This window comes from Poecilia formosa, unplaced genomic scaffold (genome assembly GCF_000485575.1).
Source record: "Poecilia formosa unplaced genomic scaffold, Poecilia_formosa-5.1.2 Scaffold230, whole genome shotgun sequence".
In the NCBI taxonomy this organism is placed as follows: Eukaryota; Metazoa; Chordata; class Actinopteri; order Cyprinodontiformes; family Poeciliidae; genus Poecilia; species Poecilia formosa.
Window position 1 is genome coordinate 1,000,688 of NW_006800169.1, and position 14,354 is coordinate 1,015,041.

At 38.7% G+C, this 14,354-nt stretch overlaps 1 protein-coding gene across 4 annotated transcripts in view; it reads right to left on the reverse strand.

Annotated features, from left to right (window-relative positions):
- Positions 1 to 201: 201 nt before the first annotated feature.
- The window catches only part of st3gal3b (ST3 beta-galactoside alpha-2,3-sialyltransferase 3b), a 45,423-nt gene continuing 31,270 nt past the window's right edge, over positions 202 to 14,354 (reverse strand). For 3 of the 4 annotated variants that reach the window (XM_016680037.1, XM_016680038.1, XM_007568773.2), the window contains 3 exons: positions 9,022 to 9,168; positions 5,302 to 5,448; positions 202 to 1,236 (listed from right to left, as the gene is read on the reverse strand). In XM_016680037.1, the coding sequence (XP_016535523.1) occupies positions 1,147 to 1,236; positions 5,302 to 5,448; positions 9,022 to 9,168 (384 nt within the window). In that variant the 3' untranslated portion in view covers positions 202 to 1,146. Of the gene's footprint in view, positions 1,237 to 5,301; positions 5,449 to 8,479; positions 8,600 to 9,021; positions 9,169 to 14,354 lie in introns of those variants that run through there. The other variant, XM_016680039.1, reaches the window with a different exon arrangement.

Sequence of the window (14,354 nt, forward strand, 5' to 3'; positions counted from 1 at the left end):
TTAGAAACCGTGATTTATTTATAATATATTTAGCTTCTGTTGTCTGAACATGGACGTCTGTGCAGGTTGGAACATCATTTATGTGCAGCTATTCAAGATTATCATCCTGCTCATCAGTACCAGCAGAGCTGCTGCCACAGTGACCGACAGCAGCTCTGTTCTGCTGCCGCCGAACAAGTTCGAGATGATGTTCTGTTTTTCTTGTTACTTTAAATCATCATAATAAACTTCTGTCTAAGTGGTCTTTTGTCAATATCTGCTGTGAATATTGACAAATATTCCTGCAGACATCAGTCCTTCTCCTTGGATATGTTGTGTGTCCAAGACTGCCACTCTTTATTAGCTTACAGGCTAGTAAAGCCTGTAAGCTAATGTGAAGCATTTTCTCATGCGTTTCTATGACATCACAGTGATCAGTCGATGTCGACTCAAGTTTTACCATACCGACATCAGCTTTAACAAACATGAAGCCGTGCAACCCCTAGTCCATACCTCTCACTATGCCTTCCGTTATGATTTTGCCACTTTACGCAGCAGGTGGTGTGATGCCAGTGGGCTTGGAAGGACTTACACTTGAACACAGAAAAGGATGAATAGATGATGACTGAATGAATGGAAGGAGGCGGATGTGATCATGGAGCTACTGCAGCTTGGTAAAAAGCACAGTACAAATCTTTGATATTTACAGAGAGAATACATTCAGACAAAACAGGAGAGGGGGAGTCTTCTCCCCTTTGCGAGGTACATTTGGCACTGCTAATACTCGACCCATCACGTTGTTCAGTTTCGCTTCATTCCTTCAGCTGTCCTCTCACTGTTACCATTCCATTTCAGGTGTGTGATACTTTATAGTGATGGGCCCAGCACAGCAATACTTCAACAGGTGCCAGGCAGATCCAATCCTCCTGCAGCCTGTTCTGCCCCTGCTTTGATAAGCAGGGGTCTTTGGTTCTGAAGGCACATGAGTGCATCTTTCAACAAAACTCTTAGAAACTTCTTTGATAGTTACCCCCTTCTACTCCCGGCAGTGAGCAGGCCTGGCTTAAGGAGGCAAGGGGGACCAGTTCTCTGCTTCTTGAGTCAATCCAGCTTTCAGTTCGTTGTTCCGACAGAAATGGCGGAAGGCGGCTGGAGTTGGGTATAAACTCAGATACCTTTGGTGAGATCTGTGATAACGTTGGCCTTTACCAGCTTGCGGAGGAACTCCTTCTCCTTGGCTATGTTGTGTGTCCAAGACTGCAAGGGGAAAAAGTCAGGAAAGAGATTTAAGTGGATACAGAATCACAAGTCCAGAAGGAAGGTGATCAAGTTCTGAACATCCCTTAGACTACAATTCTCTGGGTTAGCTTAGCATTTCATTATTCCCATTTCTTCATGATGTGGGAATTTCTATGTATAATAGGTAAAATAAGTATCCAACACATTGCAATTTGCCATAATAAAAACATTTCTAAAGGTGCTATTGACATGAAATGCTCACCAGATGTTGGTAACAACCCCTGTAATCCATGCATAGAAAGAAACCCAAACAAATAACTTAAAAAATTAAGTTATGTGTAAAATAACAGAGGGGAAAATTGCTGAACAAACCTACTGATATTTTTTTAATTCTTTGTACAAAAGTTTTTGTTGGTTACGCCTCCTGGATGTAGAAACGCTCAGCATGCATATCTCAGGTGTAATTTTACCCCATTACTCCACACAATCTTTAAATCTTGAAGGTTCTGTAGGCCTCTCATTTTTAGTTCTTCCCATAGATTTTCAATTGGATTCAAGTCAGGTGATTTATTGAGCCATCCTGGCAACTGTATTTTCTTTCTCTGAAGTTTTGCCTTGGTTCTGTGTTTGGCATCACTGTCTTGTAGAAATGTCAACACTCGTTTCATCATCATATTTCTGGTAGGTGGCAGCAGATTTTTCTCAACAAAGTCTCGGTACGTTTTCACATTATTACACAGCATAATTTCCGAATTTTTATGTCTTTATTTTTTCTTCAGTCAAAACTATGTTTTATGTTTTTTTCTGAGGCACAAATAAAACCAACCATTCAACTATGGACAACTGAAGCACAACTTATCGGCACGAACGTCGTGAACATGAACACATAGATGACATATCCGTACCATACTGATTAGTAAGCCTGACATAACCAACTGCTATTTATTTCCATGTTCTTGGCATTTGTGTTCATGGAGGGAGGGTTTGGTCATGTGGCATTTGTTTGGTCATGGGACACAGAGTGACTGATGCATCACTGAATTTTGGGTTGATTATTATTATTTTTTAAGATTCGGGCTGGAACTTCTCTATTAGCTCGTTTTTGGTATGTCTGTAAATCTGACACACAAACTTCATCCAGACTAATGTGTTCAAATAATAATCCGGGGTTCCTGAAATACTTGAAAGCTGAATGGGTATAATGACCCAAATAACAGATAAAAAACAATAAGCATCTTTGTTATTGAGCTCATATGTCCTTTTGTGGAATAGTTTAGCAACAAAAAGGGTTGTTGAATTGAAAACGTTGCTTATTTTGTCAATATTTAGCTTTCAATTAAAATGTGATTAATTAAGAATTTTTAATAAAGTCCCACCACTACTAAAATCCTGTATAAACATATTTTTTCTTCCACATGAATTACTTATGAGTAATCCAAAGGTGGAGCCCGTTTATTTGAACTTGTTGAAAAGGCAACACAAGCTGCTGCACTCTCTGCTTCACATGGTTCCTCTGCTGTATGCTGAAGAAAATCTGCTGTTATCACATCAATGATCAGGCTTAGAGAGAAACCTAATAGAAGTAAATGTTATTTCACTGATGCAGTGCAGTGATGCACTGCATCAGCATTAGCTTTTATTCTAGAATTATTTATTTGGGTATAATCTTTAAAAAAAAAGAATTATAACATTCTAATAAGGTAAAAGGGCATAACATTGAGGCTAAAAGCTTAGAAAGCAAAGAGGAATGAAGCAACAGTGAAGGGTGGTGTAGCTTGATGACAGAACACTGATCTAATCACCTTTTACACTGATACACATCATTTGTTTTGAAACAGCTGGATGAACTGGAAAGTGACTTTGTATCAACTATGAACTGATTCCAGAAGCTTGTGGATCAAACGCAGCATCACGTACTCCACATGGCGTCCATGTGGTACTGCAGAGTCAAAGCTTAAATATCGAACATTTGATGAAGTAAGTGGGATCCCGATATTTGGGTCAGGAATATCACCCCCTGTGACAAACAGCTTCATTCTACGCAGATGGTTTCACAGCTGCGTGGTTCCTTAGGAGCAAATAATAACCCCACTGAGTGGCTGCAAGTTTGGCTTTTCAGCTTCCAAACAAAGGCGCTCCCATTATTTAGCTTCCTGTGGCAGTTGATGACAGTGTTGATGAAGACGACGATAATAAATGCCAAAGGTTCACGGGGAGTTTAGACAAAGGTTATCATCATACTGAGCTCATGGTTTACACTCATCAGCACATGGGTGACATCTCCGATTCCCCTGTATCCCAGTGTAAACATGCAGAGAAACACTGACTGATTGTGTTCAGAGTGATCAAACGACACCCGATGTTATAAAGGCTGATGAAAGATCCCTGGGAAATCATTCCATCTGTTGCTCTTTTTCATTTCATTAGAAAACTGATATCAGATTTGCCATTGTGGAATTTATTAAGTCATTATTTTATTAACCTGTTAGCTTTGACTGAATATCTAGAAGGTAGTAATACAAAGAAATAAAGACATCAGTGAGGAAAAAAAAAATCTGATAACTGCTTTTTTAGGATTTCTCCTCTGATCACTAGCACCAAACCTGGACAGCTCCAGTATGGTGGATATAAAACTTCAAAGTTCCAAACTTATGGCCTGAACTAAAGAATTCAGATGAATGGAATGCATGTCACATGCACAGTGGTGAGGGTGATTGCAATTTTCTGTCTGATCACTGATCTTTAAAAAAAATGGATTGGTCGCATACAAGTTTCTTCTAATACTAATATCTTTGAAACATTTGGGAACTTGTAAAGACAAAACATAACTGGGCAACTGTTTAAACAATTTCTGAATGATTTGTAAGCACTGGAAAAATAAGGCTAAAATTTTCCCCATCAGCACTAAAGGACTAGTTCACGATTTCCAGTGAATTTCATCATTTCCATATTATATTATGAAAAAACTTAGATCATCCTTCAACTGAAATTGAACAGAAATGATCTAAAAGAAAAGCATAAAGTTTATGAAACATTAACTAGTTAATCTTAACCTTAATAGCTTTTTGCCCTCAAGATCACCATAAATTTAGACAAACACCACAACACATGGACAAGCTAAGCTGAAATATCCTGTATCTCACAGATTCTTTCAAATTCAATTCAGTTGATTAATAGCACAAATTTACAATATGTCATCTCACTTAAAATAATAATAAAAAAATCAATCCAAAAATATATGTTCCAACTAAACCTAGATATCAAACAGAGCATCATTCAGACCCTGGTAAGAAAGTTGTCATTTTAAGGATTCTTAAGGTGCTTTTCCACAGGAGTCCATTCCTAGTCTGAAGATCTACTCATTTATTATAATGTGAATTTTATTTATTTATTTAATAAAATGTGTGCGTGGCTATTGGTTTACATTTTTTGACTGCATTATTTAAATGCAAAAGCTTGCACATTGCTTAACTGATTTATATGTTTTAACAGGTGATCTACTGATCCATCTCTTGTTATACTGTCCTACTGTCCCAACATAGACAGTTTTAACAAAAAAAGCTAAAACCATTTTTAATAAAAGTTCAACTGCTTTGCTAAAGAGGATAAAGAATCAACAAGAATGTTTTATGCTATAGTTGTTAAACATAAATGCAGGTTTTATCAGCTTCTAGTTTCTTCATAGAATTATTGTTACATTTTCACAATAGAATGACTAAATGTGCCAGTAATATTAGTTACATCCGTTTAACTTGTCATTAGGTTAAAAATTACAATTTTAAAAACAATGCTTTTTATTTTTGCAAATGTTTTATACTTTTCTTCATTTTAAAACCTAAAAATAGAAATAACAAGGTGGTTCTTTAGATATGACAAATTTATGTTGTCTTTTTCCAAAAGCTCATATAACATCAGTTGGTCTAAACAGGTTTCATCTAGCTGGACTGAGGGATAAGATGGCTCTTTGGACTGGAAAGGTTGCAGACTCTGTTGAGAAGTAATATGCCTTCCCATTTTTCCATGATTTAAATCAAAGAATTCCGTCATGTTCAGAATAAAAATGGTAGAGAAGATGTAACTCACCTCTTTAATGGCAGACATCTTGACGCTCTCATAGTAGTGCAGAGGTGCTTGAGGAGAGGTCATGTCGTAGCCAAAGCCAGCCACCGCCACCTCGTCACAGTTATGCAGCGCCATGGTTATAGCAACTGTTCCCAAAGTTGGAATGTTCTGCAGTAAAAACAGAGAAGTGGTTACAGCACAGGCATAGAGAAAGACATACACACACACACACACACACACACACACGATAACATGCAAACTGCATGCCTTCACTAAGGCTGGATAAGTACAAAAAAATCCCCAGATCAAGATCTGGACTGTCATCAAAAGTTAATCACACACACCCCGCTTCACTCTGCCTCCCAACGAAAATGTTCATGCATATCAGTCATAAATCCTGCAAGCAAACAGGCGGACTAGCCACCACATAACCACATCTGGTTGTAAGCCAGAGCAATTATGACTTCTTATGTTCAATTCTAATTATGACATCTAGATAACTGAGATAAAGCTTTTTTTTCTTTTTGGTTTGTTTCTCAAAATTACAACTTTAGTTCAGACTTGTGCATTGAGCCCAGAAAGTCCCAGTGTTTCGGAGCGGTATGCCTTCGTTGCTTTGCTGAAAGGAAATTGCAGTCAGGCTGTGGCAGGTTTAGTTCCACTCATAGCAAAGTGAAAGATTAATAAAAACTTTCTGCTTTCATTTAGACTAAAAATTATTATGACAATGATTTCTGCCTTAATCAAGCAGCCAGATATGCTTCTGTGCCTGCTGTGCACTCCTGGCTTTGTTCTGCTCCACTGCTGCTAACTGAATTTGAGCACTTGGTGATTAACTATTACTTTAAAGATGTGACCCCTGGAGCCCCCACACTCCCTCACCTCCACCCCCACCAACACAGTGATGTACAAGGTTGAAGTGTGCTTCCTAACCGCCCTGGGCTGCCAGAGATCCTGGTTCTACACATGTTTTGTGTGCATGATTGAGGGAGTGGACATTGGATGAAGGAGGGGGGGAAAAAAGCAACAAAAAAAAAACAAAAAAACATTGGCCTTGGACTAAAACATGCAGGTGGAGCAGAGAGAGTGCAAGGAGGTCCTATTTAAATCATTACCCTGATTTCCAGCCCTCAGGGTTGGTGGAGCTGGACCAACAGTTGGCTAACCTCCTACTGCGTATTCTAATCGCGATTATTTTACACACACGCACACACACTCAACATCAAACACATGTAGAACAAATAGATCTCCTCATTAATTTCCATGTCCATAAACACTTACTACAGGGTTTAGAGGAGAAAATGGGAAGTGTTACTGGGGAAAACAAAATGTGCCAGATCACATAAGTGTACAACACAGCAAAGCAAACACACAAACATGCAAACACAAACTCATTATCTCCTCCTTTCACACACACCCACACGCACGCACGCGCGCGCATGCACACACACACACACACACGCACACACGTACACACAAAAGCATAAAGCCACATGTTTAACACATGTTGCAGGGTGAAGTTCATGTAGGGGTGTTGTGGTAGCCCCACAGGGCAGAGTTAGGGTGATGCACTCCTAATGCTGCCTCTAATTCTCTAACAATATCCCCCTGCAGAGCACACACAAGCATCTGCAAATGCAACATATGCTACAATTCTATTAGGAAAAGAAATATCATAAAAATGATTTCGGTCAACGCTGAACCCACAATTACTTTAAACTATTCTTTACTGAGTTTGGAAGCAAAATACACTTACTGCATTTAGAAGAGAACAGTGCATTTAACATGACATTTTTCCCTGAAACTTCTTGTACAACCTTTCCTCGAAGTACTGTATTTTTCGGACTATAAGCCACTACTTTTTTTCCACGCTTTGAACCATGCGGCTTTTAGCCCGGTGTGGCTTGTCTGTGGATTTTTCTTCAACCACAAGGGGCCTCTAATAGCAGGAAGTGAATAATTGGAAATCAAAATTGGAAATCAAAGAAGTGCTGATCTTCATTTAGAACAAGCACATGCTGGCAGCAGGCATGATGGAGAAATGTTTTCAAACTCATACCCCCTGACCATGGAAACAACACGAAGACGTTCATATGATGCCACTTTTAAGTTGAAGGCTATCGATCTGGTAGTACAGATCGATAGCCGCTGCACGTAAGCTCGGCGTAAATGAGTCCATGGTTCGGTGTTGGAGACGCAGGGCTGTGTCCTTAATAGCAGATTTATTAAGGATGCAGCCCTCTCTGCTGCGTCCTTGAGCAGCGAAGATACCAGCAGCTTATAGTCCAGTGTGGCTTACATATGTACGTTTCAATTTTTATTTATTTTTTTAAACTTTGTGGGTGCGGCTTATAGTGAGGTGTGCTTAATTGTCCAAAAAATACGGTAGCTGCAAGTGTTACTCAAATGTAAGACATTATTAAAAAAAATAAAACTAATACGTGTCTAACATCTTCTGGGGAAAAAAAAAAACAACAAAAACTGGAAATCAATTAAAAATATCGAAGAACTGCAGAAGAAATAAACATTTTTTTAAATAATCATAACTAACTAAAGATCAATTTATTTGACAAATCAAATTTCTTCATATTTTTATCCACTAAGCTAAATTTATTTTTGTGTATGAACATGTAGGCTAAAAATCACTTCCTTTATTAGTAAGGATGGCACTAATATTGGTATCAGTCTGTATTAGTGATTTTTTTAACACCTATTATTAGTATCAGTATGATAAATAAAACTGGATTTTATTTGAATCTGGTTGTCGTTTTGTTCTGGAGGGGAGGAGATTGATCACGTGTTTGTTTGGTAATATGACAGGGTGCAGAGCAGGACTGTGGGGAGTTTAACTGAAGCAGAGGTGAAGTCAGCAGTGTGGTTGTTTCCTTAAAGATGTCGAAAAGTTACTGATGTGCATACAAAAATAAATATATATTGGTGAATATTGCTGTGGGCCATAACAGCAAAACTCATACTGTTGAGTTACAAGGTAAAGCAGATATAACCGAGTAACAAAACTCCCATGATGGGTTTTTCCATCAGTGTCTGTAACTCTTAAGGGTCCATTCACACCGGCCCTGTTAGTTCATCTTAATCAAACTCTAGCTCATTTACCTATGAAGTCCGGTTTGTTTTGGGAGGCGTGAATGTGGAATCAAACTCTGACAGGGACTAAAAAAAAAAACAAAGTGTAGCCTACCTAAAAACCAGGTCTCCATTTGGTTTAAGTGAACTCTGGTGCGCTTCCAATGCATATGTGAACGCCAAGCGGACCGGACACCGCTCCAACACCAGGAAGCCGACTATAGCACAGGGCATTCTGGGTAAATACAACCAAAACAAACGCATGTCTGTCCAGTGTTAGCAGGAGAAATGGCTCGTGGTCAGACATGGAGTGACGAGGAGGTAAAGGCCCACGTACAAATAAATCTTACAACTAAAATCTGACGCAACACCATTTTTGTTTACATTTCATAAAGGAGGAAGTTGCGCTTGTCGTTCCCTTTAGCGGTTGTTGGTGCCGTTTCATTCCCAACTTTTTCCAACTACCTAGAATGAGTTGACTGACGCTGCTAATTCTCCCCTTCTCCCTTCTTTTGCTAGTTTGATGACTTTTCAAATTATGACCGCTCTGAGCATATAGGTTCAGCCCTTGAAAGGGACACAAATACTTCAAGTATCCAATTAAAAGAAGTGTTACAACTGTGAAAAGACGTGAATCTGGGACTTTGAGCATCTTACCCCTTTGCCCATTAAACCATTGTTGAATGGCAGGCCTATGAACTGGAATGCAGCCTCCTGGATGAAGTATGGGTTGAGGATCCTCATTTCAGCTGGCTTCCGAGGCACATGCTGTGCTACAGACTTCCAGAAGCCATCCATACGACTCTTGATTGTTGAAAAGGAAATGGAAGAAAAAGAGAACATTGTACATTAGTCATTTAGAACATCAGTGGTAGACTACTTTTTGTCCCAGCCAGACAAATTAATGGAAACATGACTCAACTGTAGACGGGCGATAAGGTTCACTTAGAAAACATGACAGCACACTTACCTATGTAGAACTGACATAAAGCACAGAAGCTAAGCAGGAGCCAAGGCCTTTCTACTATTAATTAAGGAAATGGCTTTCTGGCCTTTTTGGATGTTGTAAGGATGGAGGACACACAGGGCATCGGTAATTATGAGCTGTCAGAAAATACGTCTAACAGCCTGGGGGGGCTGCCAACATCCTGGAGACTTTAGAAGTTACTAAAATACAGAAACATCCTTTAAAAGTTTAGTAGGCTAAGAAAAGTGCTCAGGAATAAAAAGTATTTAATGTATTTCCATTCTTCTAAAACTATACCTTTTGATGTTGTTCACAAATTTAAATATCACCTGGCATTTGTCATGTGTAAACTGACTGCTAAACATGAACTGATCTCTATCAATTGCCACTGGGATTTTATTCTTCTGAATTTGGCTTGGCATTGATTTCTAAGAGGAAAAAATAATGTTTTGCTTCTTGAATATAAATAATGCTCAAAGCTTTTTTTTTTTTTTTTCCAAAAAGGGTTTTTTTTTTTTTTTTTTTTTTTGGTGGGCAAAGAACGGTCGTGATTTTTGTAGCCAGAGACACTTATGGCAAAAAATTACTTTGACTATTATTTTAGGAAGGTGACAGTCATTGAATATACCATGCACATCAACCACTTCAGATTGATGATATACAGCTCCACAATTTTTCAATTTGGCTATCAACCTCAATCTAATTCATTTTTATAACACTGTCACTTTAGTGAAATCTAATACAACCAATCAAATTCAGGCTTTTTCACATAAGATTTTGCAGATTTTCTCATAGAGCAGAAACCTGAAAACAATATTCACCCTGATCTGTTACACATCTAAAAAGTATAGCAAAAAACAAAACAGACAAAAAGATTGAATGTACCAATTATTGTGTAAAAGCTTTTTGAGTTCTCAATATGACTAGAAATTCAGTGTACAACGATTGCAGTTTTCTAGCCAATTACCAATCTTTTAAAATCGTGAATCGTGGTTTTCTAAAAGTCTCTAAATAAAGTGAAAAAGTTACTAAGTTGGCAACAGTGGGAGACTATTGGTGACAGCACACGTGCAGACATGACCTGGTGGGCGGTTCTGTCAGTCAGTCCTCTGTCTCTGTAGAGCCAAAGAGGATATGAATGAATGATGGATGGATCTATATATATCTAAATATGTACCTATACACACATATGTACACATATGTATACATATTCATACATGTATACATATACACATATATACATGTACACATACGACATGTTCTCTGGAACCTCCTTTAAGTGACTAAACCACAGGAATGAAACATTTCAGCCATTTTAAAATTGTAACTTTTTAAAAGCTTTTTTATTTTCGTACCCGTAACTGGTTAACACATAACCACTTGATAATTTCATTGGCTCTTCATTTTAACATCTTTTTAATGATTTTTTAATTCTTTTTAAATCAAACGTAAGTTCAGTTGTCAAATCTGTTGCAGTCCAGGGAAAGGAGCTGGGAACAATCCGGTTCTATGTGATCGTCTTTCCTGATGATGTGGATTCCTAAAGGCAAAAAGCTAATAAAGTGAGTACATATAAATGGGAATCACCTGTTTAAACAACCGAGCACCCACCGTGCCACCTTTGATACAACACTGTACGTCTCCTGAAAAGAGAGAAAGTGTGTGTGTGTGTGTGTGTGTGCGTGTGTGTGTATGGTGGTTAACACAGGCAGTAGCAACAAGTCTGCTGACTTTGTGGCTTCACTTTGAATGTGCGCCCAGCTCTGAGCCTTTTGCGAGCTGCAACAGGAACAGCAGCTCATCTCTCCTGTCAACACAGCTTGTGTTTGCCAGGAATCTCTTTAGCTGCACTACTTAAATGTCTGTGTGCACTGAGTAAAGAGAGTGATGCTGCTTTTTTTTCCCTTTATTCTAGGAAGGAGAGAAACTCATGACAACACACACCCGTAAGCTCTACAGAGTAATGACCCAACGTACACAGACAAATATCACAGGGCGGAAATCTTTTTGAAGACTTAAAAGCGAAGGTACAGGTGGTTTTCAGAATGATGGGAACATTTAGAATAGAATGATTCAGTGTTGTTAGCAGGGAGGGAGATTGTATAAAAAAATCTAAAATAAAAGTAGTGTTATGAGAAATGTTTTGGGGAAAAAGGTGCAGGTTGTTAATTCTTAAATAAAGACACAAGATTAAGGTGAAGTAAACGTAGTTTTGGAGGGGAAATGTACCCTCTCCCCTGCCACCGGGTGTTTTTAGGGTCTTGAAACATTGGGGCCCAAATGTCTTCTTCCTTCTGTTCCCTCTTAAAAAAATGGTCTTTCAAGACTGTCCATCCATATTTCAAACTACAGTACCATTGTTGTATTTTGTTGTTTGATCATTCTATTAGGTATGTTATATAAAATTTAATTACATATGGGTTATGTGAAAAACAAGTGCAGTCACAGCAAATTTCTTGTCAGCAAGGCAACAGAACATTTATAGATGAAAACATACCACTGCTTTATTAATTTGTTAAAGTCAGCAGAACATACTATGAGTACCGTATTTTCCAGACTATAAGGCGCACCGGATTATAAGACACATGCTAAAACATACGGTCAACAACAACAACAACAACAAAAAAAAAAAGGTAACAGAAACAAAACAGTAAGTTTAGTTGAACTTTATTCGTAACAATACACTCATGTTATTTTTTATCCTCTTCTGTGTCTGAATTGGGCAGCCGGGCAATTTCGCCATCAAACATGCCAGGTTCCCTCTCATCATTGTCAAAGTCAGTCTCGTTGCCAGGTGGCTGTTCAGCAACGATGCCGGCTTTCGCGAAAGCTTGGACTACAGTTAAGGCAGATACATTAGCCCAGACATCCACAATACATTCACACATGGTGGCGTAACTCGCCTGGCGCTGCCTCCCCGTCTTGGTAAACGTGTGTTCACAGTCCGTCATCCATCGCTACCACGCCGCTCGCAACTTCTTTTTGAACGGCATGTTTACACCAATGTCCGGCAGTCGGAGTTCTTTTGTTAATCCTCCCGGAACGACGACAAACTCCAAATCAGTTTGCTTCACTTCCTTTTTCATAGTAGCAGAGAGATGGGCGTGCATGGAGTCGCAATGGTGATGCATGGAAAAACCTATCCGGTTTTTACCGGAGGTGTATGCTGCAGAACTCGGACAACAATTCTCTGATTGGTTTATCGCTGCCAGCATACGTACTGTACACTTTACGTCTCTGTCAGGGACAGATTTTGGAATTCAGTGCACACATAAGGTGCACCGGATTATAAGGCGCACTGCTGATTTTTGAGAAAATTTAAGGTTTTTAGGTGTGCCTTATAGTCTGGAAAATACGTTATTTGCTTCTTTTACATAAGAGATTAGGGGTGCACAGATTTATTGGCCAGCTGATGTATTGGTGCAGATTTCCTTAATTTTGGGAGATTGGTGATTGGCCTATACTTACATGAGAAGCCGATCTTATTCACTGTTTTCATCTACTTCAGCAAAGGTCTAAAAATCACCCACTGTCCTCTTCTGCTCTGCTGAAAGAGAGGTTTTGACTGATTGAACCACCCATGCACTGTTGCAGTTAACAACAGTCATCTCACTGTTACCAACTCGGCAACTTTCTTGCCATTTTTAGTGACATTTCAGACAAAAAAAAAATGGTATTGTCCAATATTGGCATTGGCAGGTCAGGATTTTTAAAGATCGGTGATCAGCGATCAACCAGAAAACTGCAGTCAGCTCAGCCCTACAAGAGACAATTTAAAATTGTGACCAAGGCTCCTCTGTTTTTGCTACCGACAGACGACTCTGTACTGTGTTAATGGAACTGCTGTGTTCAGGTATAAAGAGACATCTGCACTACCGAGGGAAGTAAAAACACCAGATGGAAGGTTGATTGCAGTCAAAACACCATTTGAGCTCGATTGGTGCCAGAATTCAATGCCCTTGCAGTAGCTGCAACACTTTTGGGTGGTGAAAACAAACTCAGCTGAGTATAAAATCGTAAATGGTTTGTACTTGCATAATGCTTTATCAAGTCCAGAGGAACCCAAAGTGCTTCACACTACATTCAGTGAATCAATCAATCACATTCTGATGGTGGCAAGCTACTGGATGGTAGCCACAGATCGTTCATGGCCACAAAATACACATTTTTTCAAACAACATTGCATTAGAAAAAATATATAAACACTTTAATTACTACACTCTGCCTTCTAGTAATGCCAGTTGTCAGGTCAAAAAAATAGTGACCATTCATCACAAAACTCCCCTTTAACATGAAATACACATTACACTCAAATGCATTCCAAGGCTGCGTTTCCACTTCAGCCTGAAAGTGACCCAAATATGATTTTCTTTTGCTCTTTTCATGACAGTCTGAACAACACAGATCAGATTTTTATGTGACCCAAGCCACTTGGACATGTGTTTTAAATCTAATACATATACAAACTTTTCAAATGTGACCTGAGTCTGTACGGCCAGGATGGATTCATCCAACCTGAATATCACTGAAACGCGACAAATGTTTACTATTCTGCATCCTGATATATGTGCAAGTGGGAAGAAAAACAAACATGGCGAACCATAATGAGGATTAAGTTGTTAATGTGTTGGACAACTTTAAAAACCTAAGATAAGCTCCTCCCCTCCGTTAGCATCCGTGTTTACTTATGCAAACACTGAGCATTTCTTTTTTTTGACAAGTTTCTTTATTTTTCCAACTCAGAATTCACAAAAAAATAATAAAAAAATAAACAAAACAAACAAAAAAAAAACAAAAACAATCAGAATTGAGCATTAAAGCCTGCAGTGTGAATGTAGCCTAAGTTACAATACAAGATCCCCCCAACAAAATTTAAAATGACTGGACAATTTTAGCACATTTACAGTACATATTGACCACTGACTCAGGACGTTTCTGTTGATAAATGATCAGCCGTGTTCTCAAATCGATGCTACAGAATCTCTATGGTGACAGACACTGCAGGAGCAATAGTCAATAAACC